The 22,792-nt window shown below is 66.1% G+C and overlaps 5 protein-coding genes across 5 annotated transcripts in view; 2 read left to right on the top strand and 3 right to left on the bottom strand.

Annotated features, from left to right (window-relative positions):
- The window catches only part of CHLRE_16g662250v5 (uncharacterized protein), an 11,146-nt gene extending 7,759 nt beyond the window's left edge, over positions 1 to 3,387 (top strand). Inside the window, exons 18-23 of the mRNA XM_043071009.1 lie at positions 260 to 366; positions 784 to 858; positions 996 to 1,112; positions 1,409 to 1,495; positions 1,932 to 2,071; positions 2,431 to 3,387. Of these exons, the coding sequence (XP_042915651.1) occupies positions 260 to 366; positions 784 to 858; positions 996 to 1,112; positions 1,409 to 1,495; positions 1,932 to 2,071; positions 2,431 to 2,557 (653 nt within the window). The 3' untranslated portion in view covers positions 2,558 to 3,387. The remainder of the gene's footprint in view (positions 1 to 259; positions 367 to 783; positions 859 to 995; positions 1,113 to 1,408; positions 1,496 to 1,931; positions 2,072 to 2,430) is intronic.
- A 2-nt stretch (positions 3,388 to 3,389) lies between these two features.
- CHLRE_16g662200v5 (uncharacterized protein) lies at positions 3,390 to 7,221 on the bottom strand. The gene is made up of 8 exons (XM_043071008.1): positions 7,090 to 7,221; positions 6,940 to 7,023; positions 6,677 to 6,732; positions 6,071 to 6,175; positions 5,741 to 5,845; positions 5,137 to 5,273; positions 4,842 to 4,980; positions 3,390 to 4,593 (listed from the first exon to the last, which is right to left on the bottom strand). The coding sequence occupies exons 1-8, from the start codon at positions 7,172 to 7,174 to the stop codon at positions 4,477 to 4,479; spliced, it is 828 nt and encodes a 275-aa protein (XP_042915650.1). The 5' UTR covers positions 7,175 to 7,221; the 3' UTR covers positions 3,390 to 4,476.
- Positions 7,222 to 7,269: 48 nt separating this feature from the next.
- On the bottom strand, positions 7,270 to 10,039 carry CHLRE_16g662150v5 (uncharacterized protein). Its single transcript, XM_001697824.2, has 5 exons — positions 9,694 to 10,039; positions 9,378 to 9,614; positions 8,916 to 9,043; positions 8,259 to 8,348; positions 7,270 to 7,827 (listed from the first exon to the last, which is right to left on the bottom strand). The coding sequence occupies exons 1-5, from the start codon at positions 9,989 to 9,991 to the stop codon at positions 7,771 to 7,773; spliced, it is 810 nt and encodes a 269-aa protein (XP_001697876.1). The 5' UTR covers positions 9,992 to 10,039; the 3' UTR covers positions 7,270 to 7,770.
- Positions 10,040 to 10,171: 132 nt separating this feature from the next.
- CHLRE_16g662100v5 (uncharacterized protein) lies at positions 10,172 to 19,307 on the top strand. Its single transcript, XM_043071007.1, has 16 exons — positions 10,172 to 10,633; positions 10,772 to 10,965; positions 11,133 to 12,148; positions 12,491 to 12,563; positions 12,741 to 12,784; positions 13,015 to 13,293; positions 13,496 to 13,715; positions 13,983 to 14,290; positions 14,537 to 14,942; positions 15,144 to 15,240; positions 15,419 to 15,458; positions 15,759 to 15,845; positions 16,035 to 16,821; positions 17,262 to 17,313; positions 17,457 to 17,869; positions 18,152 to 19,307. The coding sequence occupies exons 2-16, from the start codon at positions 10,904 to 10,906 to the stop codon at positions 18,480 to 18,482; spliced, it is 4,215 nt and encodes a 1,404-aa protein (XP_042915649.1). The 5' UTR covers positions 10,172 to 10,633; positions 10,772 to 10,903; the 3' UTR covers positions 18,483 to 19,307.
- Positions 19,308 to 19,405: 98 nt separating this feature from the next.
- On the bottom strand, positions 19,406 to 22,321 carry CHLRE_16g662052v5 (uncharacterized protein). Its single transcript, XM_043071006.1, has 3 exons — positions 21,505 to 22,321; positions 20,504 to 20,895; positions 19,406 to 20,420 (listed from the first exon to the last, which is right to left on the bottom strand). The coding sequence occupies exons 1-3, from the start codon at positions 21,531 to 21,533 to the stop codon at positions 20,371 to 20,373; spliced, it is 471 nt and encodes a 156-aa protein (XP_042915648.1). The 5' UTR covers positions 21,534 to 22,321; the 3' UTR covers positions 19,406 to 20,370.
- Between the last annotated feature and the right edge of the window lie 471 nt (positions 22,322 to 22,792).

The following is a 22,792-nucleotide window of genomic DNA, read 5'->3' as shown; positions in this document are numbered from 1 at the left end:
AGAGGAGGGGAGGGGAGGGGAGGGGAGGGGAGGGGAGGGCGGCGTGCTGTGGGTGCTCCGGGATGGCGGGCGCGGTGCGGGCATTCGGGTTTGCGGCATGGGTGGTTCGGATTACCGAGTGGACAGGCGGGTTGGGATGGGTTGGGCCTGGGTTAGGGGCTGGGTTTGGGTTGCGTTGCGGTTGCGCCCGCGGCTGCCGGATGCCTGAATGGGTCTCGTCGTGAGCGGGTCTCACACCTCCCCCGCCTGCCGCCTGCAGGCGAGCAGCTGCGGCTGACTCGGCGCAAGCAGGACTCGGTGTGCCTCAACGGCCCCACCTACAGCCGCCCCACACCGCACGCCACCTCCTGCAACTGCACGCTGGAGGTGAGAGGGGGGCGGGAGGGCGGGGGGGGGGGGAAGGAAGGAAGGAGGATGGAGGAAAGAAGGCATGGTTAGGGAGAACATATGGAACAGGGCAGGGCACGGGTGGGCGCCGTCGGTGTGAGCCGTCCTGCTGCCGTGGTGTGCAAGTTAGCGCGCACGTGCACACTAGCAGCGCCTGTGCGTGCGTGCATGCGTGCGTGAGGGCGTGGGTGGGTGGGTGGGTGGGTGGTGGCCCCGTGCTGGGCAATGTGTGGACCGAAGGGGGGGTGGGGCACGGATCCGCCTGCCCGCCCCACCACTCCCTCGCCACTGCCTTGCCACTGCCTGCCCGGTAAAATGATCATGAATGTAACCCCCCGCCCCCCCCCAACACACACACACACACACACACACACACACACACACACACACACACAGGACACGGAGTGCGACTACGGCTACATCCGCGACGGCGAGAAGTGTGTGGCCATCAGCGCTGACCGCATGCCGCAGGTGTGTGTGGGGGGGGGAGGAGGGCGAGCGCTTGGGCGGGGGCGGGGGGCACATAGAGACCGTGATTTCACCACTCCGTTCTTCCCATGAATGCAACCACCACCGCCTCCCTTCCCCCCTCCCTGCTCACCCCGCAGTGCCCTGTGTTGGACTCCAACACCTATACCGTGTCCGACACGGGCCGCCGCCTGGTGCACAGCGACACGTGCCTCAACCCCGCCGCCATCATCCCGGACACCGAGGGCACCGGCAAGGTGTGCCCGCAACCCCCCCCCCCCTTCCCCGGGCCCGGCCCCGGCCCCGGCCCCTACACGCGTGCTGTTGTGGAGTTGCGCCGCTGCCCTCCCCTTCAACCCCTCACCCCTCGTCCCCCTCACCCCACCAAGAACGGCTCCCCCCCTGCTGTACCAATGTGCCTGGCGACAACTCCCCTTCCTAATTCATCATGAATGGTAACCCCTTCTCCCCTCTTTTGAAATTATCATAAATGTAATCATGAGTGTAATCATGAATGTAACCCCCTTTACATACACACACCGCCGCCCCTCAGAGCAACAAGCCCGCCTCCAACGGCTCCAAGGGCAAGAAGGAGGTGCACCGCAGCGGCTGGTTCGGCTTCTTCATCTTCGCGCTGGTGGTGGGTCGCTGATCTGGGGGTTGGGGGCGTGGGGGTTCGCAGAGATTGAGATTGTGCGTGTCGGTGGATGTGTGCCAGTACGGCCCGAGGGCAGGCGGCAGGCGGCGGCCTTGTGCACCCCGGCCACCGGCACGGGTACCGGTACCGGTACCTCTAGAACTCAGTGCGGACACAAGCACTTGGTCGCATTGCCCGGCCCCGGCAAGCACCCCTCGTTGCGTCCCACCCGCCCCGGCCACGCCCTGACCCCAACCAGCCCTCCTCTGCAAACCTAGCCGCGCCCGCTCGCCCCCGCCCTCCTTAAGTTACGCCTGGAATCCCCCTCTGCTCCATCCTGCCCCCCTTCACCTCTTAAATAATCATGAATGTAACCCCCCCCCCATTCGGTTGAGTTTGGGCTGGTATCCACAACCCCGCCGCCCCCCGCCCGTTGCAGGTGGCTGTGCTGGCGGGCCTGTTCTACTCGTGGTGGCGCTTCATGGCCAGTGAGGCGCAGCAGGACACGGCGCGAGAGCTGGCGGGCGCGGCGGCGGGCCACGTGGCGGCGCTGTGGGGGCTGCTGGTGGACAAGATCAGGTGGGGGGGTGTGGGGGGGGGGGGTTGTGTGGTTGTGGGGGGGTGGGATAGGTGGCGGGTGTTGGAGGGGGCACCTGCGGGCGGCGGCCGGCTGTGGCTGTTTGGGTTTGCGGGCAGTGTGAGTCGCGTCGGGAGCGGCTTGGCACTTGGCAGGACAGGACAGGACAGGACAGGGGAGCGAGCGGGGGGCGGAGCGGGGCGGAGCGAGGCGGGGCGGAGCGGAGCGGAGCGGGGCGGGGCGGGGCGCAACCGTGCGTGTATGCGGTCCGTTGCTGGGGCCGGGTGTTGCACACGGTACCTGGCATCCGGCCGGACCCCGGTGCTGACCTAACCCCCTTGCCATGCCGCACCCACCACAGGAGTTTGCGGCGGGGCGGCGGCGGCGGGGCTGGTGGCGGCGGCGGTGAGGAGCTCGGCTACTTCCAGCCGCTGGGCGACCCCGGCCACGACGTGGAGGGGCGAGGCAACATCTTCACACTCAAGTAGATTGTTTGAGTGTGTGAGTGTGTGTGTGTGTGTGAGTGTGTGTGTGTGTGTGTGTGTGTGTTAAAGAGCACAAGGAAAACATTACGCGTAGGACAGTGTATGCGATGCAGAATTACGCGTGTGTGTGTGTGTGTGTGTGTGTGTTTTTGTTGGACAAATATCATGTGGCCCGAGTTATTGTGGGTTGGGGCGGGAACTGCTTCGACAGAGGGTGGTGGGTGCGGGCGTAGGTGTAGTCCGCGAGGGAGGCCCGGTGTTTTGCATTTGACGTCAGGAAGCTGCTTCGACTGGATAGGCATGGGGTTTCAAGAGCTAGGCAGGGATACACGAGAGGCGGAGGGGCAATACATGCACGTGTGGCGCAGCACGGGCGTGGCGTGGCGCGACGTGGGTGTCAGGGGAGGCGTGGTGCGGCGTGGCGTGAGTGCAGGAGTTGGGCTGCGGGGGCTGGGGCCAGGCAGGTAGGGCAGGTGGGGAGCTAGGCTTTCCGAGTGCTCCCAGCATCCTTTCTAGGAGCGCATGCATTGCTTGGAATGCGGCTGTGTTAATTGGTCTGGTCTTGGCGGTTGGCGAAGTGTGTGGTGCGTGTGCCGCATACGGTGCTCTGCTCTGTGCTGTGTAGGGCGGGACAGGCAGGACGAGCGCGCTGTACTGCAACGAAACGAGGGCGCGCGCAGTGGTGGGAGTCGGGAGTCAGGCTGTCAGGGAGACGTGCCTGGAAGGAGCAGGTTGGCATGGACGCTTGCGCATTGCGGCATGGCAGGCATGGCAGTGGCCGATTACACCGGTCGTAAGAGGGCGTGAAGATGTCCTTCAATGTCATGGGAACCTCTTCAGACTGTACCTGTCCAGACCTCTCCCCCAGTCCCCCTATCCGCCAGTCAACTTGTGAGCTGTGCAGAAACGCGCGAAAAGACCCGCAATAAAAGTACCGGCAGATCACCTACGGACCACCTGTAACGCCCAGCGCACCATAACCTCACGTCCTCACAGACGCAATCCGCAACGTCCGGCACCGCCCGCATTCCATCATGGTATCGGAGTGGCCACCTGCCCGACAGCCAACAGAGTCAGCGACGCCTCGGCGATCTACCAGCGTCGCGCTCATGCCTGGACATCGCAAATTGGCTGTTGACTGCCGTATGGGGCTTTGGGAATACGCTGCACACCACGGTCTCCGGGACTTCACCAACCTGCCCCCTACCCTGTCCCATCGCTCCCTGTGTCGCAGTATTACACCTCTTACAAAGCCCCACACCGCAACTACGGGAATCAGCTTGCCACCGCCGTCACTCGCGCCCTTGGGGGCAACCGGCGCCTGCTGCTGGCGGCTTGGCCTTGATGCACCCAGAGAGCATTGGGCCCCTACACCCGCCGCGCAACTTCCGCAACACACCACCCACCTCCGTACCACCTGTGACCCTCTTCCGATACCGTGCGTACTCGTCGTTGAAAGCATCTTCTTCGGTTGCAGCGTTGCTCATCATCCCGTGCCGCAGCATTTCCTCACAGACGCAATCCGCAACGTCCGGCACGCACGCATTGCATCATGGAACTGGAGTGTCCACCCCTGCCTGACAGCCAACAGAGTCAGCGACGCCGCGGCATTCTACCAGCGTCGCGCTCATGCCGGGACAACATACATTGGCTGTTGACTATGGGGCTTTGGGAACATACGCTTCACATAACGGACTACGCCCACCTGCCACCTACCCTGTCCCCTCTGTCATACATACCGTCGCACGCAGCGTCACCCCACGACCGCGCGGGCCAGCACCGGCACGTGCCAACGTCGTTGCGCCCACCCACCGGACCGTTATCGGCACCGCGATAAAGGAAATGAATGCGCACGATGCCCACTGTCACCAGACCCATCCACAGAACCCGCTCCGCAAACAGGGCCCCTGCAGACACAATCTTTATAGCAGCGTCTTGTTGATGAAGTTGGCAAACTTGGACGTCTGCGAGTAGGAGTAGCTGACGCCCATGCCCGACAGCCAGTGCTCCAGCCGGTCACGCAGCACCTCTGGCTGCTCCTGTGTGTGTAAGGGGGGGAGGGGGCAACGTAGGTGCAGGACAGGTATTGCTGCCGTCTCCGCAGGTTTGTTGACAAGGACGCATCACAAGGGTTGCCCAGACCGGCATCCGGCTTTGCAGCCCCCCCCCCCCCGTAAACCTGCCACGCGGCCCTACAAGCACACTGCCCAACCCTGCCCCCTGCCCAGCCCGCTCACTAGCCAGCCACCACAACAAACAACCATTAACAACAAACCACCAGTCTCACCGTCTCCACCTCAATTTCGTACAGCGTGCCGTGCTCGAACTTGGTCTCGTCCAGCTCCAGCGTGTGCCCCTCCCACTCGTACACGTCGCGCTGGTTCTGGAAGCCCCCCAGGGCCACCAGCGAGCCCACACCGAACTTCCTGCAGGGGAGGGCATTGGCAGATGCGAGGCGGCCGCGGCGCGGCCGGGGAACGCGAGTAAGCCAGCAGGGATGGACGGATGAACGGTGTCACGTCGGACGAAAAAGCAGCTATGAAACGGCGGGCTGCGGCGGGCGCCCGCCCTGCCCGGCTCACTCGGCGGCGTCCTTGACGATGGGCACCTCGGCCAGCATGCGGCTGGGCTGCGTCAGGTAGGCGGCGGCGGCGGCGGGCGGCACCTCGGCCTCCACCTCGGAGGCGCGGCCGATGCCGTTCTCCAGGATCTGCTTGCCCTGCGGGTGCGCGGTACCGTAGAACAGGTTGGGTGCGAGCTCAGTGGACAGGTTGGGTGCGAGTTCAGTAGACAGGTTTGGGTGCGAGTTCAGCAGACAGGTGTGGGTGCGAGTTCAGTAGACGGGTTGGGTGCGAGTTCAGTAGACAGGTTCAGTGCGAGTTCCGCAGACAGGTTGGGTGCGAGTTCAGCAGACGGGTTGGGTGCGAGTTCAGTAGACGGGTTGGGTGCGAGTTCAGTAGTCAGGTGTGGGTGCGAGTTCAGCGCGCCAGTGACGGCGGTGCTGCGGCGCAGGCCCCATGCATGTATCGAGGTGAGCGACAACGCCTTGCTTCCATCAACCGCCCGCCACACGTTGTGCTCGCTGGCTTTCTCGGCTTCGCATTGTTATCGTTCAAGGCGTCGTCGATAACGTGCTCCCACACCGCGGCCGTGCACTCGACGTAACCTCCCCTCCAAAGGCCGCACCTTGAGCGTCACGGTGGCCTTCTTGTCCACGTCGTAGGTGCGCACCCGCAGCACCACCCTGCGGCTGTTCAGCTCCTGGTTGGGGCCGTCGAAGAAGTAGTTGGCCTGGTGGGGTCGGGCGCATCGCGAGGTGGGCGTCACGAGGACCATGCGGTAGCCCTGTGGCGTGTGAACGGGACCCTGCGCCCCCCCGCGCATTTCCAGGCCCGGCCGCCCGCGCAGTGCGTGTGGTGCACAGTGCTACAGCCTACGTGCCGCTGCCGCTGTAGCTGCAGCTGCAGCCGTCACCGCCACCGCCCACCCCGGTGCAGCCAGTGCTACTGCCGCCACCTGTGCATGGCTGTCGAGCCGGCCCTTGCCGCCGGGCGCCGCCGCCAGCGCCGCCGCCACTTGCTCGTACGCCGCCCGGTCCGGCAGCCGGATCTTTATCTCCACCTGCACGGCCCAGGGGGGTGAGGGGTGGAGCTCACGTGCCCAAGCTGCACCAGTAGGTGCCAGCACACAGCCCACCTAAACAGGGGGGAGCCGGACCCAGGGTGCGCTGGGCTGGGGGCAGTGCGCGGGCCTGTTCCGTGGGGACCGGATTGAGTGCACGTGCAGTGAACATCTGGTCCAGTGCCTAAGGCCGTCCAACGGCTTGCCAGCAGTGGCACTCGAAGAGCCGCACGCCTGGGGCCAACCCACATGCCCGGATCACCCATTCACGCCATCTCCCTGCCCGCCCCATCCGGCCCCCGTTGTCATCTCCCAGCAAGCGTGTGTGCTGGAACGCCACCCCCACCTCCCACCCCCCATGGGTAGCCCTCCCCTCTCAAGGGCCCCCGGGTCGCCGCGCCCCGGGGCCCCAGGGCCCCAGCCGTACCGCCGCCCCCGCCGCCGCTGCTGCTGCCCGCACACGTGATGTGTCCCGGGCCCTCCAGGCGGCCGCCGCCTCACCTCCATGGGCCTCACTTCCGCAGGCCTATCCGCGCCGCCGTGGAGCGCTTCTCCACCTGCGGCACACCGGCAGGCGGGGTCAAGGTATGAGGGGTGGTTTAGAGTCGCGCGCAGATGGGGTAGGGGAAGAGGCGGGTGTGTGTGGTGCCCGGCCGCCCCGCACAGGGCCTCTCAGACCGCTGCAACTGTTCTAGATAACCTATGCGCCATCCCTCGACCCGCACCCCTGCAATCGTTGGGTCCCAACCCCCGCCGCGGCGGACCTGGAGAGGATCGGGCAAGAACGCGTCCGAAGCGTGCTCCAGGGCCGCTTTGCGCTCCAGCTGTAAAGCTTTGAGGTTCTCGTACTGTAGGAGCAAGGGAAGGAGAAATGGCTGTCGTATAGCGAACCCCAAATAATGGAATCGACGCGCGAACAGCCAGGTCCCAGAGCAGAGTTCTGACCTCTTCCTTGTCCGCTGGCTTGAGATCTATGCGAGTAGGCTTGCGCGGCAGCATGAACCAAGCTCGTGTGCGAGCGACGTAGTGCTGCCCGCTGAGTTTGAAGTGCACTCCTGAAAGAAGCAATCATCTAATTCTAGAAGCTGTTGACTGATGCTATATGCTTACAACATCGTGGCCGCTAGCCCGCGCTCTTGGTGGGCGCGCATCCATGCGTGGCGTTGAAAACACACGCTCCACGTTGGCCCCAGCGTCCGTTCGCCGGGCTTCGCACGGGTCTCGCGCAGCCGCACGATCATACTCTTGGTCCAATCATTGTTGCACTATCAAACGTCTCTCAATATGCGCGCTCAGGTTTAAAAACGAACGGCATCTCTCACGCTCTCTCCACCCCTCACCACCACCTGCACCCCGCACAATGACAACACACTTCGTATGCTCTTCGTCCATTTGAGCGGCCCTGTGCACCGGCATGGTTTCATAAAGCCACACGATCACAGCCCCTCCATCTACCTATGACCAGGTCCGTGCCCTCTGTCCAGGTCTTACGCAGTTACGAGCCGACGAGCAACCCATGAAAAGTACCGAATCTGTCCCGAAACAAGCCCGCTCGCACGGGCTCCTGCCTCGCGGCTGCCTCGCGGCTGCCTCGCTCACGCCTCCAGCATGCCCTTCACGTACACCTTGCCCTTCTCCACCAGGCCCAGCTCCTGCGTGTGAGGTGAGGGAGGGGGCGGGGGAACACGTTATACCTGATACACTGATTCAACGCGGGCGTGCTTCTCAAGCCCCTGCAACCTAGTACCGCCTGAAACTCTGCATGTGTCGCCGAGCGCGGCGGTTGTCGCTGGCCGCAACTCGCCGGGTGGAGCTGTGCCAACGCTTTCCCGCCCCCCCCCCCTCTCCGGTCCTGCTGATGTTGCTCCCCTGCACGCCAAACGTCCGCCTAGCCCGCGCACGCCAACGGCTGCTACCGTATGCTGCACGACGTAGCACACGCCCTGCTGCCCCCTCAGTCTCCCAAACACACACGCATACACACTTTACCCTTTTACCTCGTGCTTTCCTACCAACACCCGTGTGGCCTGCCCCTCCCCTCCCGCTCCCTCCCCTCCCTCTTCCCACAAGCCTTCTCCTGCACCTTCCAGAAGCGCTCGATCTCCTCCTTGTCTCCCTCCACGATGATGTCCGTGGTCTGGTCATCCGTGGCCGTCACCATCTTGACACGGAACTGGGGGGGCGGAGGAAGGATTGGGGAGGGGGCGGGGGAGAGGGGGGAGGCAACGGCCCGTAAGCAGGCCGCGGCACGCACGTGTAATACACACAACCTTGCCCGCGTGGTGCAGGAGAAGCCGCAGCTGCTCCTGTAGCTCGCCAATCCCCCACCTGGGAGCTGGGGCGCTGACTGGGTTTGCGGTGCCATGCAAACACCCCCTTCATCGCTTTGCACGCTCGCTATGCCCACGACCCCGAACTCCACCCGCCGCCGTCCCTGCCGTCACGAACTCGCGCCCCATCCCGCCAAACACGGCCAGTCCCGCTGCCTGCGCCAGCCCACACCCCCCACGCCCACGACCCATGCCCCCATGGCACAGCAGGCGCCACAGCAGGCCGCCACCGCTACTGGGCCTCCTGGGTCATCCCTCCAGCCCCGTGACTGCACCTGCGTCCCCCCACAGCTGTCCCGCCTGTGCCCACCCGCCTGTGCCCATCCCCGCCTGTGCCCGCCCCCGCCTGTGCCCATCCGCCTGTGCCCAACCCCGCCTGTGCCCGCCCCCTCGCCCCTACCCCCGCCCACCTGCTCTGGCCGCGTGCCGCGCTGCATGTAGTAGGCGTATGCGGCGGGCGACAGCGCCGTCAGCCCGTACCACCAGTTGCCCACCTGGGGCACCAGGATGGACAGGACCAGAGCCACGCTGGCCATACCTGGGCGCGGCAGGGTTTGTGTGTGTGTGTGTGGGGGGGGGGTGAGCGGGTTTGGAAACAGGTGGTGAGCGCAGTGCAGCGTGTGTGGGTGCACGGCACCAGCAGCAACAGCGTTGGTAGCTGCAGTCGGGTTGCAGCCCTGCAAGAGGCCGTTGGGGCAGTGTGCTGAGGCACGGCCGGGCGTGGGGCGCGGTGCGGGCTCGATGCCACGTACCCACACCCGCCAACCGCCACGGTTCTCCGCCACACCACCGGGCTCCCCCCCCCGCGCGCGTTCCCGGCGCCTTCGCAAAAGCACCCCGATCGCAACCGAGCTTCTGTCGCTGCAGCTCACCTACGAAGGTGTAGAAGGTGATAGCGGCCGCTTGCCCCTTGTCCGCGGCGTAGATGCCCTCGAACACAATCACCTCGCCCGTCTCCTTCACGTCATAGTTATACCGCTTGAAGTAGCGGAAAATCTGGCGAGCCCGGTCGTCCAGGGACATCGCGCCCTCGACCGCAGGGCCGGGCACCTCAAAAGTCAAGCGCTTCTTGGCGGCCTGAGGTGCGCGCTTGACGGTCGACCAGATGCCTGCAACAAAATAATACCATTAGCATAATTGGGGTTCAAGATACCTACTGCACAGCCACTGCAAGCTTATGTGGCTCACCAGGCACACTCATCAGAAAGAGCGCCAGAGTCACATACAGGCTGTTGGACTGGACACCCTCGAACGGGTTGGTCGCCTCCAGAGCCATCGCAGGAGCGTCCATGGCCAGGAAGCTCACGAACGAAGCCAGCGCGGGCATGGAGAGCTTGCCCAGCGACTCCACCGCCGACGCCTGCTCAGCCTGACCATTGCGAGCAGCAGCCAGTCGCACACACCGACGAGGAGCCTGAGCGGCGAAGGGGACGACGCGGCTGGACCGCGAGGTCGCGCACCGACGAGAGGTCTGCGTGGCCAGCATGTTTGCAGCTGGAGAATTAAAGGTCGAGGTGGGGTAAAATGTTTTGCCTACGGAATGTTCTGCTGCAAATAACAGGTCGCAGGGGGAATTGAGCGAGTGGAGGAGAATTTTGCTGAATCCACCTCTGTGCATCGACGTCTCGCGTCTGCTTCCCAATTCAGTGCTTGGTGCAGTGCTTTAAAATTGATGCGTTTGGGCGCGTCCGCGCAGGCTTTGAAGGCGCGTTGACATGGTTGACCCGAGGGTCCCGTGGATGTTGCATCGGCTGCGTTCAACTCACCGCGCCGAGTGGCCGTCCATGCCTGTGCTTCGGCGGTGTCAGCGGCAACGCAATGAGCAGTGTCCAAGGCGCTGGGCCGGACTCTCCGAGGTTGTGCGGCACAGGGCGGAGCGGGATGAGCGCGGGCCGTTTCTCTACTTAAACCTTGGTGCGGCCTCGCCTGCTAAGTTGTTTTGCGTTTGCAGCCAGGGGACCAGCCCGATTGATCTGCCAGGAGTTGTTGCCAGATACTTCGATTTGCCCCCAGTTGCGCACAAGTTTAGTTTGGAGAAAGCGCGCGCCTTTGCCAAAGCAACAAAGAGAGCCGTTGGGTTGCCCTTAACTGTGGATTGCGGTTACGGCCAGCGCGCGACGATTGCCGGGTGAGAGTGGCCCTGCTCCGAAAGAACTCGGCTTTGGCGCCCTGACGCAGGCGGCCAAGGACTGCCGACACACCGCCGCCGCCGAAAGCGCTTGCTGACGCCCGCCCGCCCGCCCCGCTGTCTGCTGTACACCTGCAGATTTGACAAAAAGAACCAGACAAGGAGCGCCAGCGACTCGGGAGGGGCTCCGCAGCCAAAAGCCTCTCGGCGCCCTTGCTAAGCTCGCGCGGCGCCCACCGCGTGTGCGTGTGTGCAGCCGTGCAGCGGCTCATGGCGAGTCCAGTCGCTGGAGCATCAGCAACAACAGGAGTCGGCGGCGGCAGCAGCAGCGGGTAAGACCTTAAGCCCGTGAGGACCCGAGGAACCCGCTCGCGGCACCGGTTGCACCGAAGGGCCACTTTCGGCAAGAGCTTGCGTTCTTTTGAGCGTCCTGAGCATTCTTCTCAAGCCGACCCGTGTGCTGCCACCTCGTCGCTGGCCCCCTTCCCTTCCGGCGCAGGCCGCGCCCCGGCTCCCCAGGCGCCCTGGACGTGAACGCGCCCGCCTTCCTGCCCAACTCCGCCGCAGCCGCCGCGGCCGCCGCACACGCCGCCGCCATGCAGGCCGCAGCCGCCCGCACCACCAGTGGCGGCGGCAGTACCAATGGCGGCGGCGCCGCCACCGATGGCCTGCCGCCGGCTCAGGCGCCGCAGCAGCCCCCATCCTACACCGGAGGCCAGCAGTACTACCCGCCACAGCAGCAGCACCAGCACCAGCCGCCGCAGCAATACCCGCCGCCTCAGGCCGCCTACTACGATACCTACGTGCCGGGCTCGGACAGCGGCGCCGCGCCGGAGCACCAGCAGCGCCCACCCCGCGCCCCCACCAGTGCCCCCGTCATGGCGGCCCCCGGCGGCGGCAGCGGCGGCGGCACCCGTGACTACCCGTACAGCCCCGCTGAGGGCCTGCCGCCGCCGCACCCCGCGGTCAGCGGCGCCGCCAGCAGCACAGCACCCGGCATGCCCCCTGCCGGTGGCGGTGGCGGCGGCGGCGAGCCGCACCACCCCACGTACCCGCACCCGCGCCACGAGCGCCGCGGCAGCGCCGCCAGCTATGCCTCCGATGTCGGCGGCGGCGGCGGCGTCTACCGGGACCCCTACACCGCCGGCTCCAGCGGCGGCGCCTCCGCCGCTGACAGCAGCTACGCCGGCGGCGCGGCAGCCGCCGGCGGCGGCCCCCCGCATGACCACGAGCACCCGCACTACCCCCACCAGCCGCCTGGCGGCGCCGCTGGCGGCGGCGGCGGCGCCGCCGCCGCCGGCTGCCCCAGCAGCCTGACCCACATGGTGGACTTCATCAACCACCACAAGCTGGCCTCCGCCCGACCCGTGTACGTGCCGCCGCCGGGCGGGCACGGCCTCGGCGGCCACGCGCACGGCGGCGCCCGCGGCGGCGGCTACGGCGGCGGCGGCGCAGCGGGCTACCCGGGCGGCGTGCACCCGTACGAGCGCGACCCCAAGTGGGTGCAGCCCAGTGGTGAGTGGCTGGGTGGGTGGGGCTGGGTGTGACTGGGGCTGTGGGGGGCTGGATGTTGAGTGATTGGGGGTTGACTGGGGGTTGACTGGGTTGTGGAGGCGGGGGCAGTGGTGGTGGGTTGGGCTGCATGGGTTGCCGTGAAGAGTGTGGTGGGGTGGTGCGGAGCTGATGGCGGGCGGATGTGGGTCGGGGCTGGGAGGTGGCCAGGTGGCCAGGAACTGCTGCCATGTCTCCACCGCCAGTCGGCAACGCTGCAAGGCTGGATCGCCCCTGGCACACGCCACCCCCTCCCGGCTGCGCCTTCATTTATCAACTAATCATGAATTCAACCCCACCCCTCAGGCCCTCGGCGCCCCGGCGAGGGCATTGAGAACGAGGAGCAGGGCATTGTGAGCGCCGAGAAGACCGCGCAGGGGTGAGGAGGAGGACGAGGAAGAGATGGTGGCAAGCGGGGGATCGGGGCTGGGCCCTTGGTGGTGTGCTGTCGCTGCTGTGATGTGTTGCGCAAGCAATAATGTGCCTGGCTACAACTTCGCTTCTTCTGTATTAATCATGAATGTAATCCCCCCGCAACAACACCCTCTACACGCAGAATGATCCTGCGCATCACGCTGCTGGCCGCGGGCTTCGTCATTGGTGGGTGGGGGCGTGTGTGGGGGGGTGGGGAGGGGGTGTCCTGCCTGTGAATTGCAGCGGGGTGGGATGGAGCTGGGTTGCATGGGCCCACAAGCATGGTTGCGCATCTACTCTTGCAGGCGCATGACGTCGTCATCTAACACCCAGCTGGCATATGTACACATACACGCAGAAATGTGCTCCCCGTCGCGCGCCCATGCACCCGCCCCTCCTGCCCGCCACCCGCGCAGGCCCCAGCGGCACCAGTGTGCGTGAGATCATGCGCGTCACAGGCGCCGAAATCAAGTCCTGGACCGAGAACCGCACCGCGCAGCAGCTGCTGGCAGCAGGCGGCGGCGGCAGTAGCGGCGGCGCCGGCAGTAGCGGCGGCAGTAGCGGCGGCAGTAGCAGCCGCCGGCCGTGCCGCATGCTGGTGGTGGAGGGGGAGGAGGAGGCTGTTCTGCAGGCGGTGAATGTGATAGTGGCGGCGGTGGACCGGTACAAGGACCTATGTGAGGGCCGCTACCAGGGTGAGAGCGGCGGCGGCACGGCGGCGAGCCTCCGGGGGCGAAATGGGTCAGGGCAGGGCTTTGGGGCCTTTCGTCTGTAGCCCACAGCGCAGCCCCCCCCCACACACACAGACAGAGAGAGAGTATGTGTACCTATTTCTCCTTTTGCTCTTTTAGCGCACACATACACACCTCTCCCCGTGTGTTTTCCCGCCCCCCGCAGGCCAGGCCGTGTCGCGGCTGCAGCGGGTGCTAGGGGTGGACTTCTGCTACCAGCCGCCGCCGCGTGCGGTGGTGCCCTGCGCCGCCGCGCTCAAGGGGCAGGCGGCGCCGCTGCACCTGCCGGCGGGCGCGGAGCCGCCACGAGGCGGGCCGCCGCCGCCGTACGCACATGCAGGCGGCGGCAACGGCATGGCCGGCGGGGGGTCGGGCCTGCCACCCAGGTGCGTGTTTGCCCATCACATCATCATGTGTGCATGTACGAGCATGTGCTGGTTGGCGTACGGTAGCTGTTGGTTGATACCGCTGCTGCAAGAACTGGAAGCGCTATCTGTCAACGCGAAGCCCCAAGTAGTCATATGGCAACTGCTGACCAACCAAGTCGCCCAAGAGCCACGCCTCCTCCGCGGCCGCCCTGCAAACCTTCAATACACACACGCACACGCACATGCGCACACACGCAAAGTATACACACGCACACGCACACACAGGGGCCGTGGCGACGAGTACGGCGGCTACTCCTACTCCCCGCCCGGCAACGGCGGCAGCGCCAGCGCCGCTGCCGGCAGCTACGGCGCCTACCACCCCTCGCCGTACGGCCCGCCGCCGCCGGGGTCCGTGGCGCTGGCGGCGCCGCCAGTGGGAGACCCGTACGGCCTGGGTGTGGGTGTGGGTGGCGGCGCCTACATGATGGCGGCGCCCTCGCCCGTACGCGGCGGCGGCGGCGGCGGTACGTCCATGGTGGATCTGGGTATGAGCGGCCCGTACGGCATGTACGGCGTGTACGGCATGCCCCGGGGTGAGTGTGTGGATGGTGTTTGGGGGGGCGGTACGTGTGTGTACGGTATGTGTGCTTGGGTGCGGGCAGGTGCGATGGGGTTCGAGCGGGTGGGGCGCAAGCGAGTGCGTGGTTGGTTGGCGGCGGCGGATGGCGCGTCATGTGGGCTACCAAGCTGCTTGTTACCTACATGATATGCATGGCTTCCCACTTGAGATGACTTGGCGTCATGACGGAATGCGTCACACGCGTGTGCCCACGGTGCAGTGTACGACCCGGCTGGCGGCGCCAACACCTCTCCGCCCAACGCCGGCTACGGCGGCCGTGGCGGCGGAGCCGCTACCAACGGCCCCGGCGGCGAAGCCACAGCCGCCGCAGGCGGCACCGCCGGCAGCGGCTCCAAGCCCGGCGGCGGCGGCGGCGGCGGGCCGGCGGCTGGCGGCTACATGGGCGCAATGGGGCCGCCCGGCGTGGGCGGTCCTCTGGATCCAGCGGCGGCGGCGGCGCTGGCGGCGGCGGGCATGGCGCCGCTGCAGCTGCCGCTGCCGCCGGGCAGTCCTGCAATGGCGGGCGGCGGCGGCGGAGGGCTGCTGCTGCCGGCGGCGCCTCTGGCGGCGCTGCCTCCGGGAACCGACATGGGTGCCCTCACCGACTACATGATGAAGACCGGGGGGTGGGTCAAGGGGTGGTGGGTGATGGCCTGCGCATGGGTATGCGTGACACGTGCCGGGGGAGGGGGGCACCCAGCCCTGACCGCCTCTGACCGCCTCTGACCGCCCCTGACCGCCCCTGACCGCCCCTGACCGGTCCTGACCGCCCCTGCCGCCCCTGCCCTCATTGACCGCCCTCGCTCCCCGCCCCTTCGCCTCCTCAGCTTCCTGCCGGGCGGTGCTGGCGGCGGTCTGATGCCGCTGGACATGTCGGCACTGGCGGGCATGGCGGGACCCGCGGCATACCCCATGGACCTGCAGGTGGGGGAGGGGAGGGGGGAAGAGGAGGGAAGTCACGAGGTGGAAACACCGAAGGGGGGGTGGAAGCCACGGGGTGAAGCCATCATGTATTCATGTGTCTGTGCGGTACGCCCATGTCCTTGTTTCCCCGGCCCACCCCCTCCCTCATGTGTGTGTGCGCATGTGCACCGCTACGCAGGCGGCCTACTTCGCCGGCATGCTGCACGGCCCCATGATGGGTACGTGTGTGTGTGTGCGCGCGCGTGTGTGTGTGTGTGTGTGCGTGCATATGTGTGTGCGTGTGTGTGTGTGTGCATGTGCATATGTGTGTGCAAATCCTTCTGTGCGCGTTGCTGCCCCATGCGGCTGCAACCTTATGCCCCATGCGCCCATCTGGGTCGGGTCTGGAACCCACGCCTCACGCGCGCCAGGGCCCCCAGCCTCATCAGCGACGCCACCCCGCCGCCCCCCCCTCCGCCCTCCTCGCTGCCCCCCCCCCACCCGCCCCCCCCCCCCACCCGCCCCCCTGCTGGCTGTAGGCCTGGCGCCCACGGGCGGCTACTACTACGGACTGCCCGGTGCGCCGCTGTCGCCCGCGGGGGGAGTCATGGGCGGGCACATGCCGGGTACGTGCCGGGCGACTGCCACATGATGCCCGCATGGTGTCAACATCCGTGCACGCGCCGCGCTGGCCCTTCCTGTAGCATGCATACACGTGTTACATGCCACCTGCCGCCCCCACTGACCTGCTTCCACCGACCCGCCCCCACTGACCCGCCCCCACTGACCCGCCCACCGGCCCTCACCGGCTGCAGGCATGTCGCCCGCGCGCAGCGGCACCAGCCGCAACGGCGGCGGCGGCCCCCACCACCCGCACTCGCACCACCCGCACCCGCACCAGCAGCACCCGCACTACCAGCCGCACCCGCACCAGCAGCAGCACCCGCAACACCCGCACGCCGGCGCCGGCGGTGCCAGCGTGCCGCCCAGCCCCAGCCGCCTCAACCCACTGGCGCAGCCCTGGGCGGCTCCCGGCATGGCGCGTGACCCCAATGCAGCCGGCATTGTGTCAGGGATGATTGGCGGCGGCGGCGGCGGCGGCGGCGAGGGGGCGGCTGGGGCGCCTGCGGGCGGCCCCGCGGGGGAGGCAGCGACCGAGGCACACGTCCACACCAGCGGCGGGGCTGCTGCGGTGCCGATGCCGATGCCGGGACCCGGCGGCGTGAGTGAGTTCGGCGGCGGTGGCGGCGGTGGTGGAGGTGTTGGCGGCGGCGGCAGCGCCGCAAACAGCGCCCCGACCACGCGCCCTTCCAGCCGTGCGGCGATGGCGAGCGGCGGCGGCGGCGGCGGCAGTGGCGGTGGCTATGCGCCGCCGCAGCCGTCTCGGGCGCCTGTTGCTGTCGGTGGCGGCGGCGGTGGCGGCGGCGGTGGCGGCGGCGGCGAAGAGGCCGGCCACCACTACCAGCAGCAGCAGCAGCAGCAGCAGGACCTGGGCGGCGGCGGTGGCGGCGGCGGTCTGGGTGGCGGCAGTGAGGACGACGCCGACGACCTGGCGGGAGAGGAGGTGGCCATGGCGGCGGCGGAGCGGGCCCTGGCCAACAGGTGTGTGCGCGTGCGCGTGCGCGCGTGTGTGTTGAAAAAACAACAACAAAACGAAGCCCGCCCAGACGGCGCGCCGGAGTTACTTACGGATACCTACCGAATACCGAGCGTCTTGTAGCCGCGTCGACCCTGGTCGTCGTACTTACCCGCAAAAAGCCTGGAACCCCCCCCTCGGGCGATCGACGAACGACCTGACCCCGAGTGGCACCCATACCGTATGCATTGTATGCGCCGCGCCCTGGGCGCGCTGCAACGGTGACCCAGTACGCCTAGTGCCCTGATTCCCGCCCGCTGGTCGTAGTCGCGTGTGTGTGTGTGTGAATGTGTGTATGACTCTGGGTGCATGTGTATGTACATGAGTGTAACTCGAGTGCGCACGTGTGTGTGCGTGTGTGTTCCTGCTTCCAAACGCAACGACACGCCGCTCTGACTGCCTGCAGGACACCCAAGCGCCCCGTCAAGCCCACGATGCAGCACCAGCACCACAACGAGGTGTGTGTGCGCGCCGGGTGTGTGCTTGCGTGCATGCGTGCGAGACGCGGCTGACCAGCGAGCTTGTGTGGATTCGCGCCAAACCAGCATTTCCCTAACACATGGCATGCTCACAACACTGCCACCAAACACACACGCCGCAGGCCGCCGCGCTGCCGCCCCTGTCCGGCGGCGGCGGTGGCGGTGACGACATCCACGGACGCCACCGCCGCGACACGGACGGCAGCGCCGCCGCCACCGCCGCCGACCTGTCTGCCATACACGGCAGCCCCACAGGCGGCCTCATGCTCAGCGGCGCCGCCGCCGTCAAGGCCCTCGGCGGCGGCGGCCACGGCGGCATGAGCGCTAGTGGTGGTGGTGGCGGTGGTGGTGGTGTGGAGGGAGGTATCGGTGCGTCCGGCAGCCCAATGGTGTCGGCAGGGGACCCGCTGGTGTCGCCCAGTCGCTTCAGCGGCGGCAAGGGCGCTACGCGGCGGGGCCCGGCCGGCGGCGGCCGCGGCGGCGGCGGCGGCGGTGGCGGCGGCGGCGGCGGTGGCGGCGGACTGCGCAGCACTCGGTGGGTGGTGATACGTAATGGGCCCGGCCCGGCCTGGCTGCTTTGCGTCCGTGCGTCCGTGTCTGCGACTCTGGGTTTGTGAAAAGTGTGTACTCGGGTCGCACTCGCACGTGCGTGCGCGCACTCGATTGACGTGGGGTTGGTTCGCGCTGGTGTGGCGCTTGATGTTTTGGTGGCTTTATGCATACCGTATAGGGCTCGCGCCTGCCACTGCTTTTTACCCACATACATGAAGCCGCACCCACGACGCCCCGCACCCACGGTGCCCCCCACGTGTCGCAGGACCACCACCGACAGCCCGACCCAGTCTGCCGGCAGCACCCCCGGCGGCGGCGGCAGCAGCGGCAGCGCCGCCGCGGCCGCCATCGGCCAGACACTCGCGGCGCTGTACATGACAGACACGCCGTCGGCCTCGCCGGGCGGCGGCGGGGAGGAGGTGACCTCGCGCGCCGCCGGTGGCGGCGCAGTAGGCGGAAGTGGCGGTGGCGGTGGCGGCGGCCGCCAGGGCGGCAACCCGGTCGACGTTCCGATACCCATGCCGATGGCGGGTCCGCTGACGGGTGGCGGCGGCGGTGGCGGCGGGGAGCATGCGGACACGGGCAGTGGCGTGTGAGGAGGGGTTTTGACCGCGCCGTTGCCTGTGCGGTGCCGTGCATGGAGGCAGGGTGGCTGGGCAGGACGAGGGGCGGGGCATCCGCTCCCGGGCGGGGAGTTGATTGTTATGCGACTGCATGCCGCCTTGACATTTGGAATGTGGCAGAGGCGGATCAAATGAAGGGACCCTGTGGGCACCACGAATGGACCAGTGGGGTCAGGAGAGGAGGCACGTTTAAACCGGAGCGCATTACCGCGTAGTGGCCAAGGCTCGACAGCTCGAGCCAGCATTGCTGCAAGCCGGCTAGGCGAAATAAAGGGCACCCTGTGAATGCTTGATGGTTTGTCAGTCGTTGAAGAGTTGCTCCCCGGTGAGTAACAATAGAAGGCAAAGCAGCAGCGCGTTGCTGCCTACAGCTTATACTTGGCGGGGTTCCTTTGAAGTTTGACGCAGATTCGCTCGGCTAGCTAGTTGCATGTAGTTGCATGTGACGCGTGTCCGGTTGCACGGCGCGGGTGAGGCGATTGATCAGGACCAAGGCGCAACATATGCGCGCTTGTACAGGGGCATCACGGGGCAAGTTGGCACCATGTGCGGCCTTACGTGTGAGGGTTGACGTCGTCGGGCAGTACCGTAGTAAGCCGGGGGACTTAGTTTACGTGAGAGGTAACTGGGTGCGTGTGGCATTCGCAGCGTCGGACAGGAGGGCAGGTGAGGCACGCCCGCAGAGGAAGTCGCCCACAGATGACACAGGGGCATGCATGGCGGGAGGGGGGGCGCCGGCACGGCGCAAAGGGAAACACGCGTGGTGGACATGGCCTGCCGACTAGACCATCGAATTCAAATAGCACTGGGGGGTGTATGGCTGTGTGCACATTATTAGGTATGTGGGGGAGGGGGGTTGTCTGCAACCATCGGCCATACTGGGCCACGGTATTATTAGCTGATAGAGGTTACATGTGGGACGACAGCCGTGGACTAGCCAGGGCCCCAAAAACGTACGAGACACGCACGCTCACCCGAGGAGAGATCCCCGAATGACCCCCATGCTCCTCGCCTCCGGAGAGGGGAGGAACCCCAGGCCCGGCTCACCGCAAACGCTAGCGCTGCTCACCTAAGCCGTGGGTCGGCGTCATAAGACTACCTCTTATTGCGAGTCCCTAAGCTGACAAGCTAGGGTGAGGCCGGTGGCGAGTCCGCTGTTGGCCCTACCAAGATAACCCCTCCAACATCATCTGACGCTAGGAATGGGTGCTGGTTCGGGACAAGGTCCCAGCGGCGCGGAGGCCGACGCAGACTCACAAACGCAGCTAGCCGTGACCAGAAGTCCGCAATCACCTCCACACCGATCCTTCGCACAACAGCAACCTCCGCAGTCCGGTCTGCAGCATCACGGCAAGCGTAAAGGCGCTGTCGGCCGTATTCCAGGGCCGCCACAGCAGCCAAGCACACGATGTCCCACACCGCCTGCGATAGCCCTGGTGGCGCCTGTACTAACCACAACTGGTTCCGTGTGATGTCCACATTCGCATGCTCCCGCATCACATCACGCAGAGCCTCCGCCACCACACAGTCCCAGAAGTGATGAACCCTAGCCCCAGCAGTCATCTGAGTCCCACACGGGCATTTCTCCACGCGTCCATCTGCGGCCCACGCCGCAAGCATCCCAAAGCCCGTGAACCCATTGACTGCCAGACGCCAGAGCGGTTCCTTGTGTCGCGGCTCCCACACCAAAGCCCACAGCCGCGCCAGGGCCGCCCGCAGCGCATGAATCGCTTCCGCTGGCGGCGCGGCGCCGCTGTAGGCCTCTTGGATGAAGGCCAAGTGACGCACGCGGAGTGCGTCGTACGCAGGCGCAAGTTGAAGCTGGGTTGCCTGCTTCACCGTAAGGGTCAGCAAGGGCACGTCAGCCGCGCCATGCCGCCACCCCAGGCTCTGCGCAAGCAGCAGCCATACCTGGGGGGCAGGAGGCGCGGAGGCCGCGCCGCCAGGCGCATGCAATGTGGCCGACGCCGCCACCCTCCACGCCGCCGGTACACGGGCCAGCAGCGCGGAGAATTGGGCAGCAGCATCCGGGCCGGACTGCAGCTCCGGCGGCACGCGCGCCATATCCGCAATGCGCAGGATGGGGCGCAGGACGGACCGCTTGTACTGCATAGTGCAGCGACGCGCGAGGCGCGGCCCCAGCGCACCAGCCGGCTTGGAAGCCACCAGCTGGCGCACCGCGGCCAGCGCCTCCCAGCACCGCACTGCCGTGCCGAGCGTGAGCAGACCCGGCAGCGCCATGAGAGCCGGGAAGTCACGTTCCAAGCCACCCGCCTGAAGCCCCGCCGCACACGGCAAGACAGGATTGCCCCAGAGCGGAAGTGCAAAGCACCAGGGCCCGGGCACCAGCACAGCCGGGCGTAGGATGGTGACCGGAGGCAGGTAGCTGAGGGCACCCAGGAGGCGCACGAGGGCCGGGCAGGTTGCCGCCACCGGCTGGCCGAAGATTGCACAGCCATCGGCAGCGGGTCCGACACCGCCGGTTATTAGCGAATTTGGGGGAGGGGGGTTGTCTGCAACCATCGGCCATACTGGGCCACGGTAACGCCTCGAAACACGGGCTCGCAGATCGGCGCTGGGTGACGCGCATTCCCTAATCAGGGGCCTCCTCCTGCCCCGGCGCATCAGCGCCAACTGGCTCGCAGACCGGCTTCTAGAAAGCAGGATAGCTCTCGCGGGGAAACCATCAGAACCCGCCGCACCAGCGTCCTCACCCGTAGAGCAGCGACCTAGGAAGGCCGAGATGGCGCTCGTTCGGGGAAGTTCGGCACAAGTATGTTCAGTGCCTACACAGGTAACGGAGCCGAATCGTTCCTGATGGGTTTCGATCTTGCGACCTTGATGTGACTCCGGCACCCAACTCCGGCATCGTGGCGCAAGACCACCCGCGTACAAAGCCCACGGGCGGGCACTATTAGCTGATAGAGGTTACATGTGGGACGACAGCCGTGGACTAAGCCAGGGCCCCAAAAACGTACGAGACACGCACGCTCACCCGAGGAGAGATCCCCGAATGACCCCCATGCTCCTCGCCTCCGGAGAGGGGAGGAACCCCAGGCCCGGCTCACCGCAAACGCTAGCGCTGCTCACCTAAGCCGTGGGTCGGCGTCATAAGACTACCTCTTGCGAGTCCCTAAGCTGACAAGCTAGGGTGAGGCCGGTGGCGAGTCCGCTGTTGGCCCTACCAAGATAACACTATTAGCCACTCATCTACACATGCTGTTCCAAAGTGTGTCTCCTGGCGTGTTTTTGGGGTCTGTCGTGCGCCCCAGCCCGCTTTCAAGGCTGCGACCAAGTGTAACAGACTTTATGCACCCTGACGCCCAACCCAGCAGCGCGCCATTAATATTTGAGGGCGTTTGCCATGAGAAAACGCTGGTCAAAGCAGATGCACTTTGTGGGGTGGGTGAACGAAACGCGTTGACTCTTATTTTGGTGAATAGCCAGGGCGTCCAGCACCTTTACTTTTTTGCAAGCGCCAAGATCGGCCGAAGGGATGCGAAGCGCGGGACCGGTTTGGCCCCCATTGTGCAACCTCCCGAAGGCACGTATGCGTGATGTGGCATATGTTTTGAATAGATCGGGGCGATCTGTATTATCTACGCGCGGACGGTACCCCAGAAGCGCAGCGAGCGAGCCAAATGCACCACCAGCAAGCTTGCCCGCGGACGCGATTTACAGTGCATCGCTGAGATCCATGGATGTATTGAACAAACATCTATCTGTAGAACGTATTTTGTGAGCACAGTGCTCCCTGCTGACTGACAGTTTGAGACGCCTTAAGTTGCTCAATCTTTGCGGTTTGGCATTCCTTAATAATAAACTTGCATGCTGTCTATGTTTCTGGTGTACTGGGCGCGGCGTATTGTCGCTCACGCTCGTGCTTGATTCGCGCCCTGATGCGCCGGCGGGTGCAAGTGACCTCGAAGGGGCCCCTCCCCCCGCCACCCCCCTCCCCTCGGTGCGCGAACACCGCCCCTGCTTGTGTGCAGATGTCTCCCCTGCCGTGCGATGCATGCATCCCGTATGGGGGGAGGGAGTGCCCCTCCCCCCAATGCCCCCCCCTCCCCATCGGCGCAAAACTTCCGCAAAGATGAGTGGCCAGGGGCTGAGTTTGACATGGTCAGGATGCGACATGTCGACATGTGAAATGCGACATACAACATTGCGACATACCAAGACTCGCCCACATTTGCATAGCTACGCGTCCTGGAGCCCATGCAAGTAACATCTCCCAGCTTTGCGGCGGTGTATTGCGCTAGCGTAGCCACAAGCTCCTCCCA

Source organism: Chlamydomonas reinhardtii, chromosome 16 (assembly GCF_000002595.2).
Source record: "Chlamydomonas reinhardtii strain CC-503 cw92 mt+ chromosome 16, whole genome shotgun sequence".
Taxonomy (NCBI): domain Eukaryota; kingdom Viridiplantae; phylum Chlorophyta; class Chlorophyceae; order Chlamydomonadales; family Chlamydomonadaceae; genus Chlamydomonas; species Chlamydomonas reinhardtii.
This window is presented reverse-complemented; position numbering and strand designations above follow the sequence as displayed.